The sequence below is a fragment of the Eschrichtius robustus genome, chromosome 11, assembly GCF_028021215.1.
Source record: "Eschrichtius robustus isolate mEscRob2 chromosome 11, mEscRob2.pri, whole genome shotgun sequence".
In the NCBI taxonomy this organism is placed as follows: Eukaryota; Metazoa; Chordata; class Mammalia; order Artiodactyla; family Eschrichtiidae; genus Eschrichtius; species Eschrichtius robustus.
In genome coordinates, this window is record NC_090834.1 from 11,869,504 (window position 1) to 11,889,754 (window position 20,251).

Genomic DNA, 20,251 nt, shown 5'->3' on the forward strand with positions numbered 1-20,251 from the left:
GCCTCCTTTGTCATAGATTAATTGCTCATATAAGTGTGGGTTCACTTCTGGGCTCTCTTACTCTGTTCCATTGATTTATGTGTCTGTTTTTGTGCCAACACCATACTGTTTTGATTACTGTGGCTTTTTAGTATAGTTTGACATCAGGGAGCATGATACTTTTCCAGCTGTTTTCTTCCTTCTCAAGATTATTTGGGGTCTTTTGTGTTTCCATACAAATTTTAGAATTATTTGTTCTAGTTCTGTGAAAAATGCCATTGGTATTTTGATAGGGATTACACTGAATCTGTACATTGCCTTAGGGAATATGGTCATTTTACCGACATTAATTCTTCCAATCTATGAGCACGGTATATCTTTCCATCTATTTGTGTCATCTACAGTTTCTTTCATGAATGTCTTATAGTTTTCCAAGTACAGGTCTTTTACCACCTTGGTTAGATTTATTCCTAGGTACTCTATCCTTTTTGATGCAATGTAAATGAGTTTAAAAAAAAAAATTATCTTCCTTATAGTTTGTTGTTAGTGTATAGAAATGCAACAGATTTCTGTTTGTTAATTTTGTATCCTGCAACTTTGCTGAGTTTATTTATTATTTTTAATAGATTTTTTTGAGGCATCTTTAGGATTTTCATGTATAGTATCCTGTCATCTGCAAACAGTGATGGTTTTACTTCTTCCTTTCCAATTTTATGTCTCTAATTTCTTCTCCTTTTCTGGTTGATAAGTCTAGGACTTCCAATACCATGTTGGAACAAAAGTGGTGTGAGTGGGCATCCTTGTCTTGTTCCTGATCTTAGAGGAAATGCTTTTAGCTTTTGACAGTTGAATATGATATCAGCTGTGGCCTTGTCATATATGGCCTTTACTGTGAGGTTTGTTCCCTCTATACCCACTTTGTTGAGAGGTTTTATCAATATAATAAATGGACATTGAATTTTGTCAAAAGCTTTTTCTATTGAGATGATCATATGATTTATATTTTTCAATTTGTTAATGTGGTGTATCACATTGATTGATTTGCAAATATTGAACCATACTTGCACCCCTGGGTTAAATCCCAGTTGATCATGGTGGATGACCCTTTTAATGTATTGTTGAATTTGGTTTGCTAATATTTTGTTGAGGATTTGTGCACCTGTGTTCATCGGTGATATTGGCCTGAAATTTTCTTCTTTTGTGGTACTTTTGTCTGGTTTTGGTATACAGGTGAGGCTGGCTTTATTGTGTTGTGTCAATTTCTCCCTTTATGTTTGTTAATACTTGCTGTATGTATTTAGGTGATCCTAGGTTGGGTGCATATATATTTACAATTGTTATATATTCTTGTTGGATTGATCCCTTTAGCATTATGTAATGTCTTTGTCACTTATTATAGTCTTTGTTTGAAAGTCTATTTTGTCTAAGTATTGCTACCCCAGCTTTCATTTTGTTTCCAGTTGCATGGATACCTTTTTCCATCCCCCCCACTTTCAGTATGTGTGTTTCTGTACATCTCAAGCAAGTTTCTTGTAGGCAGCATATATATGGGTGTTGTTTTTGTATCCATTCAGTCACTCTGTGTTTTGATTGGAGCATTTGGTCCATTTACATTTAAAGTAATTATTGATATGTATGTACTTATTACCATTTTATTACTTGTTTTCTGTTTATTTTGTATTCCTTTTTTCTTCTTATGTTCTTTTCCCTTGTGATCTGATGACTGTCTTTAGTGTTATGTTTGGATTCCTCTTTCTTTTTTTGTGTGTCTCTGTTATATGTTGTTGGTTTGTGGTTACCATGTGGTTTATGTACAAGAAATTTTTTTAAATTGATCTCTTAAATTCAAATGCATTAAAAAAAACCCTGCATGTTTACTCTCCCCCCCAAGTTTAATGTTTTTGACTTCATGTTTTACATCTTTTTGTTTTGTGTATATCTTAACTACTTATTGTGGCTGTAGATGATTTTACTACTTTTGTCTTTTAATCTTTATTTTAACCTTTAAGCTTTAAAAGTGGCTCATCTATTACATTTACCATATATTTGCCTTTACCAATGAGATTTTTCCTTTTGTAATTTTCATATTTCTAGTTGTAGTCTTTTCTTGTCCACTTAGAGAAGTCCCTTTAACATTTCTTGTAAAGCCAATTTAGTCCTGCTGGACTCTCAGTTTTTGCTTGCCTGTAAAACTCTATCTCTTCTTCATCTGAATGATAGCCTTGCCAAGTATTCTTGGCTGTAGGTTTTTTCCTTTCATCACTCTAATTATATCATGTCACTCACTTCTGACCTGCACAGTTTCTACTGAAACTTTCTACTGAAAGTCAGTGACAGTCTTATGGGAATTCACTTTTATGTAACTGGTTGCTTTTCCTTTACTGCTTTTAAGATTCTCTTTTGATCTTTAAGTTTTACCATTTTAATTACAGTGTGTCTTTGTGCATTCCTTTTGGGATTGATCTTGTTTGGAATTCTTTGTGCTTCCTGGACCTGGATGCCTGTTTCCATTCCCAGGATAGGAGAGTTTTCAGCTTTTATCTTTTCAAATAAATTCTCTGCCCCTTTCTCTCTCTCTTTGGCTTCTGGGACTCCTGTAATATGAATGTTAGTATGCTTGATGGTGTCATAGAAATCTCTTAAGCTATTCTCATTTAGAACAATATCTTCTTCTTTTTTCTGCTTTGCTTGGGTAATTTCGACTACTCTGTCTTCCAGTTCACTGATTTGTTCCCCTGTATCATCTAATCTGTTGATTCCTTCTAGTGTAATTTTTAGTCATTGTACTCTTCAGCTCTGTTTGGTTCTTCTTGTTTATATTTTCTAAGTCTTTGTAAAACTTCTCACTGTGTACATCTTTTCTTCTCCCAGGTTTGTTGAGCATCTTTATGATTATTATCTTGAACTGTTTATTGGGTAGATTGCTTATCTTCACTTTGCTTAGTTCTTCTGGGATTTTATCTGGTTCGTTTGTTTGCAACATATTCCTGTGTTGCCTCATTTTACCTAATTCTCTGTGTTTATTTGTAGGTATTGCATAGGTTGGTTACATTTCCTGATCTTGGAGAAGTGGGTTTATGCAGGAGATGTCCTATGGGGTCCAGCAGCACACACCCTTCTGGTCCCTTGAGCTATGTGCTCTAGGAGTGCCCCCTATGTGGGCTGCATGTGCCCTTCTGATGTGGTGGAGCCAACTATTATGGACACACTGGTAAGTGAGGCAGGTCCCTGGCCCAGTTGGCTGCCAAGCCCTGCCTGGTTTGGAGCCTGCCAGCTGCGGGTGGATGGGGCCAGGTCTTGGGGTGGCTGGTTGTGCAGCCTGGGGGTGTCCCAGTACTGGTGCCGACTGGCTGGTGGGCAGGGAATCCCCTGGCACTAAGGCTAGAGGGAGGACTCCAAAATGGCACTTGCCAGCACCAACGTCCTTGTGGTAGAGTGACCTCCCCAAAATGGCTGCTGCCAGCAACTGTGTCCCCACGGGGAGTCCCAGTTGCCTCCTATTTCTCCAGGAAGCTCTCCAAGATCAGCAAGTGGGTCTGACCTAGGCGTCTTTCAAATAACTGCCTCCGTACTGGGTCTCGGAGCATATGAGTTTTTGCATGAGCCTTTTAAGAGTGGAGTCTCTGTTTCTTACAGCTCTCCAACTCTCCCACATGCAAGCCTTCAAAGCTAGATGTTCTGGGGGCTCCTCTTCCTGATGAAGGACCTCAACGTGTCCTGGATATTCAACTTCTGCAGTTACAGTCACTCCAGGTGCTACCAGTCTGCCAACACACTGCTACCTCATGACAAGTTGAGGATCTTGGGCGTGAGGGGCAGGCTGTCTACCCCCAGCCCCTGGCCACTGCACCTAGTCCCCACTCATCACCCACTGACCCACTCATTGCTCTGAAGCTGGTCCAGGCCTTTCTGCCCTGTTTTAAATGAATTGAATATTCTTTGGAATTCCATTTTACCTTCTCTAGCTATTCCTATTTGAAGAATTTTTTAGTGGTGTTTTAAAGATTACAATATACATCTTTGACTTATCATAGTTTATTTTTAAATAGTATTATACTTCTTTGTGAGCAGTATAAGAACCTTACAACAATATGGTTCTATTTCTCTCCTCTTCCTTTGTGCTCTGTCATGTGTTTTACCTCTACATACGCTATAAACACCGCAAAACATTGTTATTGTTTTTGCTTTAAGTAGCCCATAGTCTTTTAAAGCAGTTTAGATATAAGTGTATGTCTATCTCTTAAACATAATGAAATCGGTCTTTTTTTTATTTACCCACATACTTTTCTTGTGTTCTTCATTCCTTCCTTCAGCTCTAAATTTCCATTTGGCATCATTTCTCTTTAGCCTGAGTAACTCTTTTAGCATTTCTTGTAGTGCAGCTCTTCTGGAGATGAAATAGCTTCACTTTTGTCAATCTGAAAAGTCTTTATTTTACGTTTGCTTTTGCAGGATATATTTTGCTGTATGTAGAATTCTAGGTTGTCTTTTTTTTCTTCAAGTGCTTAAAAGTTGTCTTTTCATTGTCTCTGGCCCACCTTGTTTCTAATAAGAAGTCAGCAATCATTCTTACTGTTGTTTCCTTGTATGTAATATATAATGGCTGCTATTGAGATTTCCTCTTTATCATGGTTTTCAGCAGTTTGAGTCTGATGTGCCTAGGTGTGTGGTGTTCTATGTGTGTGTGTGTGTGTGTGTGTGTGCGCGCGTGCACGCACACACATGCTCAGAGTTTGCTAATCGAAATCTTTAAAAAATTTTGGAAAATTCTTAGCCATTATCTCTTCAATGGTTTCTTCGGCCCCATTCTCTCTCCTTTTCCTGTCATACTCTAATTATTACATCTATGTGTCCCATAGATCTCAGATACTTTATTGTATTTTCTCTCATTTTTATTTTTTCATTTCAGTTTATATAATTTCTACTGTCTTTAACTTTATAGATCTTTTTCTTCCTTTGTGTCCAGGCTGCTTCTAATCCCATCAAATAAATTCTTCACTTATAATAGCATATTTTTCATTTCTAGCACTTCCATGTGATCCATTTTTATCATTTCCATCTCTCTGCTGACATTCCCCATATGTTTGTGAATGTTCTCCAGCTTTTCTAGTAGGTCCTCTAACACATTTTTGTAGTTATTTTAAAGTCCCTCTCTCATAATTCCAATATCTGATTCATCTCCCAGTCTGCTTCTTTCCTCCCATGATCATGGGGTCCATTTCCTTGCTTCTTTGTGTGTCTCATAGTCTTAAATGTACATTGGACATAGTGTATAAAAGAGCATTAGTGGCTGAAGTAAATAATATTTCCTCCAGAAAATCGCTCATCCCTTATTCTGTCAGGATGCTAAGAATCCCTAGCCCTGTAGAAGCACCAAATAAATACCAGTAAGACATCAGATGTTTCTTTGTTAATTTACAGCTTTCTGAACCATGAGTGATTTCTCTCTCTGCTTAACAGTCTGAATTCTAGCTTTTCAAGTCACTGGAAATATCTCTTTGTCCTTCAGTTCCATCCCTACCTTTATGTACCTAAGGAGGTCTCTCTATGCTCTACTGTCCTGCTTTCAGTCTGGCAGTTACTGCTCTGCACTCAGTAAAAGCCCAAGTGCTGCAGAGAGATTTCTCATCTCTTCTTTCTGCCTTGCTACTTCTCTGCAATGGGCCATTGTCTCAACTCGGAAAAGGTCTGAGCACCTTATATGGGATCTCTCTAAGCTCTTTTGCTCTCCTTTCAGCCTTCAGCATACTATCTATGTGCCCTTGATGAAGGCCTGTGGGAAATAGTTGGCAGGTAGGTGCATACTCTTTCTGTGGTTGGGGTTCCTTGGGATTCTAATGCATCATGGTAGCTCACATGCGGTCTTTACAAATTCATTAAAATATGGCTGGTTTCTCTTTATCACCTACTATGATGTATTCTGTCCTCTTTCAGTTGCTCTGCTAGAATGAAAACACCTATAGGTCTCTACTCTTAAAGAAAGGCCTCTTTACTTTCTAGATTTTCATTTGGTTAGATTTCGTTCTATCCTCAGATCTCTGGTGGGTTTAAAAAATTGTGATTTTGTAGCTTATCTGGTTTGTTGTTATTGTTAGGGTACCCTTGTGACTTGAACTGAGAAGGCCTCAGCTTTTAACGGCCTCTAATGAATAGGAGACAAAGTCTGGATCCAAAGAATGGTGGGAAGTAGAATCCAAGATTCTAGCATAAGCCAGAATGGTAAGAAGGGTTGATGTGGAAAATAATGTTTCAAAGGGAGGTTTGTCTGTTTGTGTGTGGCTCTAGGATAAGCAGGAAAGAAAGAAAGAAAGAAAGAAAGAAAGAAAGAAAGAAAGAAAGAAAGAAAGAAAGAAAGAAAGAAAGAAAGAAAGAAAGAAAGAAAGAAAGAAAGAAAGAAAGAAAGAAAGAAAGGAAGGAAGAAAGAAAGAAAGAAAGAAAGAAAGAAAGGAAGGGAGAGAGAGAGAGAGGGGGGGAGGGAGGGAGGGAGGGAGGGAGAAAGAAAGAAAGAAGGAAAGGAGGAAAGGAAGGAAGAAAGAAAGAAAGGAAGAAAGGAGGGAGGGAGGAAAGAAAGAAAGAAAGAAAAGAAAGAAAGAAAGAAAGAGAAAGAAAGAAAAGAAAAGAAAAGAAAGAAAAAGAAAGAAAGGGAAAGGAGGGAGGGAGGGAGGAAAGAGGGAGGGAGGGAGAGAGGGAGGGAGAGAGGGAGAGAGAGAGAGAGAGGGAGAGAGAGAAAGAAAGAAAGGAAAGAAAGAAAGAAAGAGAAAGAAAAAGAAAGAAAGGAGGGAAGGAAGGAAGAAGAGAAGGAAGGAAGGAAAGAGGGAGGGAGGGAGGAAGGAAGGAAGAAAGAAAGAAAGAAGAAAAGAAAAGAAAGCTCACACTAGTGCTGATTTGGGGACATAATTCATGCTACCTACATGGTCTGAATACCAGATGCCTGGCACTAGTGGGTCAACTCTTCCCTGTGTAATTCATGTGAAACATTGATTTCAGCTCTTCCTATGCCTAGGATAGTCATGACCTATGGTCCTGAAGTACACAGCAGTTCCAAATCATTCGATGCTGGACATCCTAACTGATGTTTTTGCCATTCATGCATCAACTGGGCCCTCTCATCATTTTACTAAGGAAGGGACTCAAGTGTGTCAGTACAGGAGAGAAAGTAAAGAAGATCTGCACACCATGGTTCCTTAAGATTGAGGGCAGGCTGCACACTGATATAAGCTACCCTGCCAGTTTCATGGGTGTCATCAACATTGACAAGAGTGGTGGGAATTTCCGTCTGATCTGTGACCCAAGTTGTTCATCAAATTGTGCCTGAGGAGGCCAAGTATAAGTTCTGTGAAGTGAGGAAGATCTTTGTGGACACCATCCAGATGGACATCTTCTGGATTGATTTGGACTTTGGCCAAATCAATTAGCCATTTCATCAAGTTCTGCTAACCCATGTACATTGATGGAAAGTGCTAACCTGGGACAGATTGATGGTATCACCAACACACACACACATACACACACACACACACACACAGAAAGAGAGAGAACCTGACTCTTGACCTGAGTCATGTGTAGGAAGCCAATGGCAATAGCTTTGCCACCAGGCTTTCTCAGCATATTCATCATTGGAGACAACAGCAAACAATGGATTTCCCTGCACCAAAGAAAGAGTACTTGCCTCAGTATTGCTGAAGACAGAGACAAAGTCTATTAGCCAAACAGAGCAATGGGTGAGATGATTTCCAGAGGAGAGAAGTAGAGAGCTTCTTTGGCTAATTAAAGATGTATTAGCATGGAGGAGAAAACAAAAAGAAAACATTATTTTCAGAGAATTACCACCAAAGGAACATGCACTCACAATTAAAAAAAAAATTACTGAAACACATGAAGAAACAAGCCCAAATAAACAAAAGTCAGCAGAAAAAAATATAAGAAACTAAAGTGTCAGACTCCCAAGATTGATATTGGAATTATTAGACTACACAGCAACAACGTTTAATCTATCTAAATTTTAGCTGCATGAATGAAAATGAGAATCTTAAAATCATAGCACTGAATGAAAATAAAAGCAAGTCCCAAATCAGTAAAATGGGTAAATGAATTTTAATCCATTTATACCACACAATATCATAGAGCAGTTTTAAAAAATGCACTAGAAATATGCATATCAAGATGGGGGAATCTCAGAAATAGAAAGATGAGTGAGAAAAATGTTAAAAAATACATATGAGTTCTTTATATAAGTTTCAAGACCTGTAAAAATTAGATATTATATTATTTAGGGATACATAATAAAACTTTTTTAAAGTAGCTAGTAATTTATAATTCAGAATGCTGGTTTCCTATGGATGAAAAGGGGAGGGAAAAGCTCAGAGAGGGGGCATGGTGGGCTTAAAAGATTTGGGTTGTGTTTTATTTCTTAAACCAGGAGGTTTAACATAGAGGTATTTGTTTTTAGTAACATCACTTAAGTATATGAGTACAGTTTATTCATTATTTTGTATGAATGAATTGTTTATATTTTTAAAAACTCAAATAAATCTTGTGTTAAGGTCAGTGGCCTAAATCCTTGCTAGGAAGATCTCACTGAATTAAAAAACCATTCTCTTTCTTGGAAGACAAAATATCAAATAGGTCCATCTAGTGGTGAATTAGAGAATCTCAAATACAGGGATACTCCAGTTGAAGGAATACACTGGGATGTAAGGCGTTTACTCAAAAATAGCCCATTCAGTGAACATTGGGGTGCATGTATCTTTTTTTTTTGGCCACACCGCGCGGCATGCGGGAACTTAGTTCTCCGACCAGGGATCAAACCTGCACCCCCTGCGTTGGAAGCACGGAATCTTAACCACTGGACCGCCAGGGAAGTCCCTGTATCTTTTCGAATTAACGGTTTTCCCCAGATATTAAAAAAAAAAAAAATAGCCCATTCAAAAACCACGTATACAAATAGAAAAAAAATCTTGATTGATTGAGTGAAGAACTCTTTGTCTCCAGACGCATGGTAAAATTCTTTGGTTTGTCTCTAACTGGTTGAAAGACTAAAACTCAACCTCAGGTAATTTGTGAGACCCCAGCCTCCTTTATCTGCATCACTTTTGCCCCTTGTTGGCAGGTTTCCCCCCTCACTTCAGGTGCTGCGGTGCTTTCCTCCAGACCTCCTGTTAGTTACTGCATCTTCCCTGCCTGAGCATTGGATGACTCTTTCCTACCCCATTCTTCATCTGAGCTCAGTGCTGCTCTCACCTCTGCTTTGGAGTCATGGGGTGTACTCAGGCAGCTATTCAAGATTTAGGTCCCTCTATATGTACGAACATATCGTTAAATGAAATTGGGCAGGGGACAGAACTGCACGTAGCATGTGTTCCCATTCATATTTTTTAAAAGAATGTATATGTTGTCACGTATATAGATTATCTGGGGAAGGACACACAAGAAACTGATAAACCTTTAGGGAAGGGCACTCTGGGGAAATTAAGTGAGAAAGAAACTTACATTTGATTTTTTTACCATTTATTGATGCTGATTGAGTTTTGTTACAATGTGCATGTATGACTTAATACAAATTTTAAAGAGAAAATAGTGTGTTCTATATATGTAGATGCTATCACACTGATAAATAAGCTTCCTACAGATAAAGAGCATTGATGCTTTCTAATGGGTGTTATGTCTTAGTGGTTATACATCAACGCTGTGGTATAAGGCAGCCTTAGATTGTCAGTGGAATGGTCTTGCCTGGATTGAAAGAATCTCTCTTGCATGTCTTTGGATATATTCATTGCCCTTAATACTTAGCTGCACCTTTAGCTTTAAATGATTTATCTGACAACTGACATGTTTTTCCAATTAGGTTGAAAAAAATCAGTTTACGCTTTTTATTGATGTTGGAGCCTTGATACTTTATAAATTGCCTGAAATCTAACAGCGATTTCTGACCCGCACTTGACCTTTGCACGATCTACTTTGGACTCTAATTGGAAGAAACACTACAATTCCTTTTGTAAAGCAAACTCCCAAATGAACATGCAATCAAGTGTCACTTCAGCAAAAGCATGAGTGTTTTCTGAGCAGATCTTTTGTAGTGGGTGGCATGCTTGTTTCCTCAACATTCCGTCTCCCTTCCCATTGTGTGGCAGCAATGAGCTCTGAGGAAGTGAGCTGAGCTCCATTGGTGGCCTCTGGTCAGGAAGCCAGGGATTACTTCGAGGACCTAGCCTTACCGTTGTGTGGGGGGATGTAAACTGGCCCCCAAAGGCTGAAGATAAAGACTTTCCATTTGTTGTCTTAGGGAGAGGCAATTTCTCTCATCTGCTGGATGTAAATAAAGAAGTCAGCGGGCCTTACTGTAACCAGCAGCTGTCCTACAACCCAGAGGGGAACCAGTCACCAGTCGTAGAATGATACAAACCCTGTGGTTACAGAGCAAAGAGATAGAAAGAACCTATGTTCTTGATGACACAAGTGAGTTGCTCAAACAACCAACCCTGCAGGCTGCCCCATCTCTGGACTTTGTGTAAATGCCAGCTGGTCAGTTTTTGAGTGTTTGAGTCAAATGCGCTTGGTTGGTTTTTCTATTTCTTCCAACTGGAAGCATCGTGGAGCATATTTCAATAGAACAGTAAGAAAAACCCTCAATATATAAATTACACAATGTCTAGGCTAGATCTTGAATACCCTTCTCTGGATGAATTTCTTGAATATTTTAATTATAGAAGTGTAAATATATTTTAGAGTATGGATATTCATAAGAAGGATTGGATTTTACATTCTCGTATTAGTATGGTAGAGGGTCTTTATCTGTTCAGGCTGCTAGAACAGAATACCATAGACTGTGTGGCTTAAGCAACAAACATGTATTTCTCATGGTTCTGGAGGCTGGAAGTCCAACTTGTCATCATGGTCAAGTTCTTGGTGAGAGCCTTCTTCCTGGTTTACAATGGCCACCTTTTTGCTGTATCCTCTCATGGCAGAGAGAGAGAGATAATCTCTCTCATGTTTCTTTTTATAAGAGCACTAATCTCATTCATGAGAGCTCCATCCTCATGACCTAATTACTTCCCAAAGGTCCTACCTCCAAATATCATCACAGTGGGGATTAGGGCTTCAACATATGAATTTGGAAAAGACAAACTTTCAGTGCATAGAATGGAGTATAACATGAATAGTATTAAACACTAATCTAGATAAATCTTCTATTGTTAGAGACAGAGAAAGAACCCTAGATTAACCATTAAGCAAAATAAGCACATGTTCAGGTGTTTTAGTTCATTTGTGCTGTTATGACAAAAATACCATAAACTGGTTGGCTTATAAACAGCAAACATTTATTTCTCACAGTTCTGGAGGCTGGGAATTCCAGGATCAAGGCTCCGGCAGATTCACTGTCTGGTGAGACAGACATGGAAGACATTCACTTCCTGGTTTGTAGATGGCCATCTTCTTTTGCTGTATCCTCACACAGAGAAAGAGGTAAGAGATCTCTCTGGGGCCTTTTATATAAGGACACTAATTCCATTCATGAGGGCTCCACCCTCATGATGTAATCACCTCCCCCCAAATCACTCCTTTTAATATCATCACATTAGGGTTTAACATATGAATTTGGGGGAGGGCACAAATATCCAGTCTATAGCATTAGGGCACTAGAGAAAGAGGGGCATCACAGGGCTCTTTCAAATTTTAATAAAATCAATCTTATATCAGGTTTCATTATGTCCTGATCCTTAATTTAGAAACTAACACTGTGACTCAGAAGCTACATATAAGTTCGTTGGCTTTTTACTTATGTATCTATCTACTCTGCTGATTGTAGATTGTAAACTCCTAATTCAATTCCTTTTGTGGTTTTAGATACATTGAAATTTTCCATTTTTCCTTAAGTCAGTTTTAGTCAGTAACATTTGTGTTTGCAGGAAATTGTCTATGTTTTCTAACTTATCGGCAGAAAGTTGTCCACAATATTGTTTTATTTTAAAAATCCCTGGTGCACTTGTTATATCCTTTTTTATTCCAACAATTTTCTACTTTCTCCCTGACTTTTTCTTTATCAGTCATGATGTCAGGGTTATTTTCTCTCACTTTACTAGTCTTACTAAGCAACCATCTTTTTTTTTTTTTTTTAATTTATAAATTTATTTATTTATTTTTAGCTGCATTTGGTCTTCGTTGCTGCGTGCGGGCTTTCTCTAGCTGTGTTGAGCTGGGGCTACTCTTCGTTGTTGTGCACGGGCTTCTCATTGAGGTGGCTTCTCTTGTTGCAGAGCACAGGCTCTAGGCACGCAGGCTTCAGTAGTTGTGGGACACAGGCTCAGTAGTTGTGGCTCGCAGGCTGTAGAACGCAGGCTCAGTAGTTGTGGTGCATGGGCTTCGTTGCTCCGTGGCACGTGGGATCTTCCCGGACCAGGGCTCAAACCCGTGTACCCTGCATTGGGAGGCGGATTCTTAACCACTGTGCCACCAGGGAAGTCCCGCTAAGCAACCATCTTGATGATGGTAAATAATCAAAAAAAAAAAAAAGAAGAGAAAAGAAAGTAAGGAAAAGGGACTATTCATTCCATACATTAGAATGCATTTTAAATCTGGCACTGATATAAAAACAGAAATTTCAAATAGTATGGCAAAGTGGAAAATCTATAAATATATGAAATTACACATAAAAATTTAATATATAATGAGTATCATAAATGAGATTAATATATGTGTATATGTATTTGTGTGTGTATAAGTATATGCATATAATATATACACTTTGTAAATCTCATCAGTATAGTACATGAACAGTCCAATTACACAGAAGGAAAATCAACTAATAAACATTTTTAAATCTAATATTGGTAATCATAGTAACACAAGTCTAAACAGCAATAAAATACCACTTACATCTATAAATAAGAAAAAAGTAAAAAAAGCAAGTGTAATATTTATTTAGGTGTGTCTCCAAGATAATTTTTAAGCTCAACATTTTTAAGAATTATTCTTTAATTCATTTTGAATCCCTATTTGACAATATGCATTAAAAATCCATAGAAATTCATATCCTTTGTTCTAATGAAGCATATCATAAGGATTTATCTTAAAATAATTCAAAAGATAAGACTATATTCATGATGATGTTTACTACAGTGTCAAATTATAAAGTTGACATTGGAAAAAACTTAACTTGTTCAACAATAAATGCAGTGATTAGGAAAAGCCTCATCTATAAACTGGGTTAAGCATGATGTGCTTCTTAAAAATTAAAAAAGTAAAGCTTGGTGTGTGTGTATCACCATTTATTGAGCACTGGCTATGAAGCAGATACTTTATATATATTTATTTCCAAAGCTCATATTCACTCTGCAGGTTAAGTACTTTTCATTCTCAGTTTAAAGAATCTGGGTCCAGTTGCTCTGTGATATTAAGTCACTTATTCAAGGCAGCATAGCTAGTGAGTGATGGAGCTGGGCCTTGATCCCATGCCAGTACAGTGCCTGCCACACCCAGGGCCTGGTCAAAGGGGACAGGCCCGGCTCACAATTCCTGCTGAGGGAACAGCCTTTGGTAGCACATTCTGTACTATGTGATTTCTGCATCTTTACCCCACCCACCCCTCCTACCACCACCGAGGCTGGGGCCTCACCTAAGGGCAGCCAATCCAGAGTCAGGCTAGTAGCTCATGATATGGTCTGTCATGGAATGCTCTGCTAGAAAGGAGATGAATTATCTAAATTCTCACTCTTATTGGTTTAATTTTAGAAATAGGGAGCAAATCAGGCAGTTGTTGGGAAAAGAGGCTGGGAGAATGTGAGACAAGCCAGAGGGCTTTTAATAATACTCTCAAGAGCACTGCTAACTAGGTGAGACAGAACTAGACTGCTAGGTCACCCATGCCAGAAAGACTGAGGTGGGTTCAACTCAGGCAGAAAAAAAGGTAATCAAAATATGAAGTAAAGGGAAATAGTTGTCGACCACACTAAATTCTGCAAACAGTGCCTGTATCTGCATAATCATATTCATTACATACTCTAGTCCCTTCATGATCTTGTCACTTCTGCAGGCTCATCTCTTAACTCCAGCTGAGCCAAACAATTCATGTGTCTACGGGTATACTGTGCTGGTGATCAATGTTGCCTTTCAGCTCCAAATTCACCCTTTCGCCTGAATGAATAAGTACATCGTGCTGTCCCCTCCCTGGAAAGTATTTTCACTTGTCTAGCTTATTCCCTTGCATCCTACAAGACTTGGCTCAAGAGAAAGTACCTCTAAGGAGCTTCCCATGATCTTCTCCATCAAACGGAATCCACATAAGCACGATTCCATGGAGACCCTCTTGGCTATATAACAGCTTCACATCAGGAGAAGTTAATCTGAGTAATGATCAGATATAAAATGAGCAGAAAACAGAAGAGAGGAGTAGGTAGCAGATGTTACAAGGACTGACCCAGGAACCAACCTAATACCAATCCCTAAATATGCTAGAGGAAAGTGCTCCCTCAAGAAAGGGAGGCATTAGCAGGTGCAAACTAGTATATATAGAACGGATAAACAACAAGGTCCTACTGTATATACAGCACAGGGAACTATACTCAGTATCCTGGGATAAACCGTAATGGAAAAGAATATAAAAAAGAATGTATGTATATGTAAAACTGAATCACTTTGCTGTACAGCAGAAATTAACACAACATTGGAAATTGACCATACTTCAATTTAAAAAATAAATTAAAAAAAAAAAAGGGACTTCCTTGGTGGCTCAGTGGTTAAGAATCCGCCTGCCAATGCAGGGGACACGGGTTCGAGCCCTGGTCCAGGAAGATCCCAGGTGCCGCAGAGCAACTAAGCCCGTGCGCCACAACTACTGAGCCTGTGCTGTAGAGCCCGCAAGCCACAACTGTTGAGCCCAAGTGCCACAACTACTGAGGCCCATGCGCCTAGAGCCTGTGCTCTGCAACGAGAGAAGCCACCGCAATGAGAAGCCTGTGCACCGCAGCGAAGAGTAGCCCCCGCTCGCCGCAACTAGAGAAAGCCCACACACAGCAATGAAGACCCAACAACAGCCAAAAACAAACAAACAAACAAATAAATAAATAAACAAATAAATTAAAAAGGGAGGCAGACACTTGGGTTAGAATCATTCACATATCCTTATCTTACCTCCTGACTTAAAGTAGATATATTTTAAGATATCTACATACATACATGTATATGTGTATATATATTATTATATTTATATATATATGTATATATAATTGAAAGTTTGAAATCAACAGACTTTTTATCCATTTGTAACTGGGACAAAACTGATATGGTTCTAAATTAATGAGAATGACACACTATAATAGCAATTTGTGTTACAAACTGTTCTGAGGCAACCATCTGTACTACACAAATAAATTTGCCTCTGAGACTGCAAGGCAACACTTTCCCAGAGTCTTACAGAGAATCCAGATGCAAATTTTCCTGGCTCACTGCCTTTGCTTTATCCATTTGGCTAACCAGTTCGTGAGCAAATTTATATGTAAAATTTTAAAAGCTGGCTCAGGCCTCTAGAGTGAGGTGCAAAAATAATAACAGCAGTTTGTATTTATGTAAGTAGAATATTTATCCTAAGTGATCAGATCATATCAAAATTTTCTCTCATTCATTTACAGCCATTTATTCAAAGCAGAGAAAGTATAAATAAATATTTCAGAAGTATGATTTGGTGAGAAGTATACCCAGCAGTCTACATTGGTTTAAACCAGACATGGGTGTTGTGATTTGTATGTCCCTTAGGGAATGTTTCTTTAAATTCAGAAATGTTGCTTTTTACCAACTGATTGAGATCCCATAAAGTTGTGTTTCTTCATCTGCTGTGCCTAAGATCTACAAAACACTGAGCTCAGAACTAGAAATAAACAAAACCGTAAGACTCAAACTTTGTAATCCAAGAAATTTACAGCTTAATTATTCTCCCCCCACCCAGCTTTATTGAGATATAATTGACATATAATATGGTATAAGTTGAAGGTGCACAATGCAATGATTTAATACATGTATATATTGCAAAATGTTTACCACAGTAAGGTTAGTTAGCACACCCTTCACCTCACATAATTACCATTGTTGTTATTGTGAGAACATTTAAAATCTAACCTTATAGCAACTTTCAAGTATACAATACAATGTTGTTAACTATAGTCACCATACTGTACATTAGCCCCCCCCAAACTTATTCCTCTTATAATTTGAAGTTTGTACCCTTTGGCCAACGTCTCCTCTTCCCCCATCCCCAGCCCCTGGTAAGCATACTTCTACTCTTTGCTTCTATGAGTTCAGCTTTTTTAGAGTTTACTATAAGTGAGATCATATAGCATTTGTCTTTCTCTGTCTACTTATTCTATTTAGCATAATGCCCTCAAAGTCCATTTATGTTGTCAAGAATGGCAAGAGTTCCATTTTTTTAAAAGCTGAATAAACACTCCACTGTGTATATCTATATCTATTTATATCTAAATCTAGATTCATCCATTTATAGACACGTAGGTTGTTTCCATGTCTTGGCTATTGTGAATAATGCTGCGGTAACACAGAATAGTGATTTCATTTCCTTTGGATTTATATGCAGAAGTGGAATTGCTGGATCGTATGGTAGTTGTATTTTTAATTTTTTGAGGAAACTCCATACTGCTTTCCACAGTGGTTGCACCAATTTACATTACATCAACAATGCACAAGTGTTCCCTTTTCTTCACATCCTTGCCAACACATGTTATCTCTTATCTTTTTTTTTATTTGCTTTTGTTTTTAAAATTTTATTTATTTATTTATTTATTTTTGGCTGTGTTGGCTCTTCGTTTCTGTGGGAGGGCTTTCTCTAGTTGGGCCACTCTTCATCGTGGTGCGCGGGCCTCTCACTATCGCGGCCTCTCTTGTTGCGGAGCACAGGCTCCAGATGCGCAAGCTCAATAATTGTGGCTCACGGGCCTAGTTGCTCCGCGGCATGTGGGATCTTCCCAGACCAGGGCTTGAACCCGTGTCCCTTGCATTGGCAGGCAGATTCTCAACCACTGCGCCACCAGGGAAGCCCTTATCTTTTTTGATAATGACCATTTTAACAGGTGTGAGGTGATATCTCACTGTGGTTTGGATTTGCATTTCTCTGATGATTAGTGATGTTGAGCACATTTTCATGTGCCTGTTGGTCGTTTGTATGTCTTATTTGGAAAAATATCTAATTCAGGCCCATTGCTCATTTTTTAATAGGATTATTTGTGAGTTTTTAATTTTGCTATTGAGTTATATGAGCTCCTTTTATATTTTAGATATTAACTTCCTGTCAGAGAGATGGTTTGCAAATATTTTCTCCTATTCCATAGGTTGCCTTTCATCTTGTTCATTGTTTCTTTTGCTGTGCAGAAGCTTTTTACTTTGATGTACTCCCACTTACTGATTATTTTCCTTTGCTGCTTGTGTTTTTAGTGTCATATCAAAAAAGCCTTGCTAAGACCAGTATCAAGGAGATTTTTATCTATGGTTTATTCTAGGAATTTTATGGTTTCAGGTATTACATTTAAGCTCTTAATCCATTTCGAGATAATTTTTGTGAGTGGTATTAGATAGGGGATCAATTTTCATTCATTTGCATGTGATTATCCAGTTTTCCCATCACCATTTATTGAAGAGATTGTCCTTTACCCATTGAGTATTCTTGGATCCCTTGTCAAATATTGGATGACAGTGTATGTGTGTATTTATTTCTGGGCTCTCTGTTCTATTCCATTGGTCTTTGTGTCTTTTTTTATGCCTGTATCATGAAGTAATTGCCTTGAAATCAAGAAGTGTGATGTCTTCACCTTTGTTCTTTCTCAAGATTGCTTTGTCTATTGGGGGTCTTTTGTAGTTACATATGAATTTTAGGGTTGTTTTTTCTATTTCTGTAAAAAATACAACTTTGATGGAGTTTGCAGTCTGTCCTTAGATGGCTTTGGGTAGTATAAACATTTTAACAATGTCAACTCTCCCAGTTCATGAGCATGAAATATCTTTACATTTATTTATGTCATCTTCAATGTCTTTCATCAATGTCTTACAGTTTTCACTTCCTGGTTAAATTTATTCCTAAGTAGTTTATTCTTTTTGATACTATTGTAAATGGGATTGTTTTATTTCTTTTTCAGATAGTTATTGTTAGTGTACAGAAATGCAGCTGATTTTTGTATATTGATTTTGCATCCTGTAACTTTACTGGACTCATTTGGTTCTAATTTTTTTTTGTCTGCACCATGCAGCTTGCAGGATCTTAGTTCCCTGACCAGGGATTGAACCTGGGCCCCTGCAGTGAAAGCACTGAGTCCTAACCACTGGATTGCCAGGGAATTCCCTCTAATGGTTTTTTGATGGTGTCTTTAGGATTTTCTATATACAAGATTATGTCATCAGCAAACCAAGACAATTTTACTTCTTCTTTTCTTATTTGGATGCCTTTTATTTCTTCTACTTGTCTAATTGCTCTGGCTAGGACTTCTAGTACCATGCTAAATAGGAACAGTAATAGTGGGCACCCTTGTCTTGTTCCTGATCTTAGAGGGAAGCTTTCTACCTTTCACTGTTGAGTATGATGTTAGCTGTGGACTTGCCATATATTGCCTTTATTATGTTTAGGTATGTTCCTTCTGTACCCACTTTGTTGAGAGTTTTTGTCATGAAACTATGTTGACTTTTGTCGAATGCTTTTTCTGCATCTATTGAGATGATCATGTGATTCACATTATTAATTTGCATGTGTTGAACCATCCTTGCATCCCAGAGATAAACCTCACTTGCTCATGATGTATGATCCTTTTAATGTGCTACTGAATTTGGTTTGCTAGTATTTTGTTGAGATTTTTCGCCTCTATATGTATCAGGGATATTGACCTGTTGATATTGATCAGGGTTTTCTTTTCTTGTAGTGATATTATCTGGCTTTGGAATCAGAGTAATGCTGGCCTTATAAAATGAGTTTGGGAGTGTTCCCACCTCTTTAACTTTTTGGAAGAGTTTGAGAGGGATTGATATTAATTCCTCTTTAAATGTTTGGTAGGATTAATCCATGAAACCATCTTGTTATGGGCTTTTCTATGTTGGGAGGTTTTTGTTTAGCGATTCACTCTCCTTATTCATTATTGGTCTGTTCAGTTTTCCTGTTTTTTTCCTGAGTCAGTTTTGGTAGGTTGTAAGTTCTAGGAATTAATCCATTTTTTCTAGGTTTGTCCAATTTGTTGGCATATAATTGTTCGTAGTTGTCTTTTATAATCCTTTGGGTTTCTATGTATTGGTTGTAATGTCCCCTCTTTCATTTATAATATTATTTATTTGAGCCCTCTCTTTTTTTTCTTAGTAAGTCTAGTTGAAGTTTTCAATTTTATTTAACTTTTCATAAAACCATTTTGTTCCATTCTCTATTTCTGCTCAGATCTTTGTTATTTCCTTATTTTCTGTTAACACTGGACTCGGCTTAGTTTGTTCTTTTTCTAGTTCCTTGAGATGTAAAGTTAGGTAGTTTATTTGAGATCTTTCTTTTTTCTTAATATACACATTTATTGCTATAAACTTCCCACCTGAACAATTTTTGCTGTATCTCATATGTTTTGGTATGTTGTTTCCATTTTCATTTGTTTGAAGATATTGTTTTATTTCCCTTTTGATTTCTTCTTTGACCCATTAGTTGTTCAGGAGTGAACAACCACATTTTTATGGATTGTCAAGTTTTTCTCTTTTTATTGATTTCTAATTTCATACCATTGTGGTTGGAAAAGGTACTTGGTATGATTTCAGTCTTTTTAAAATTGCTAAGTCTTGTTTTGTAGCCTAACATACAATCTATCCTAGAGAATGTGCCATGTGCACTTAAGAATGTGTCTTCTGCTGCTTTTGGATGGAATACTCTATATATTTCTGCTAGATCCACTTGGTCTAAAATATAGTTCAAGTCCAGTGTTTCTGTATCAATTTTCTGTCTTGATGATCTATCCTTTGCTGAAAACTGGATATTTAATTTCCCTACCATAATTGTATTGTTGTCTATTTCTCCCTTGTATCTGTTGGTGTATGCTTAATATATTTAGGAGCACCAATGTTGCATACCTGTATATTTATAATTGTTATATCCTCTTGATACATTGACCTCTTTATCATTTTATAATGACCTTCTTTGTCTCTTAATACAGTTTTTGACTTTAAGTCTATTTTGTCTGATGTAAGTATAGCTACCCCTGCTCTCTTTTGGTTTCCATTTACATCAAATATCTTTTTTCATTCCTTCACTTTGACCCTGAGT

The 20,251-nt window shown here is 37.7% G+C and overlaps 1 protein-coding gene across 1 annotated transcript in view; it reads left to right on the plus strand.

The window, feature by feature from the left end:
* Positions 1 to 20,251, plus strand: part of LOC137772126 (uncharacterized) — a 54,907-nt gene that overhangs the window by 19,008 nt on the left and 15,648 nt on the right. The window contains exon 2 of the mRNA XM_068556038.1: positions 11,311 to 11,442. Coding sequence (XP_068412139.1) covers positions 11,311 to 11,442 — 132 coding nt within the window. The remainder of the gene's footprint in view (positions 1 to 11,310; positions 11,443 to 20,251) is intronic.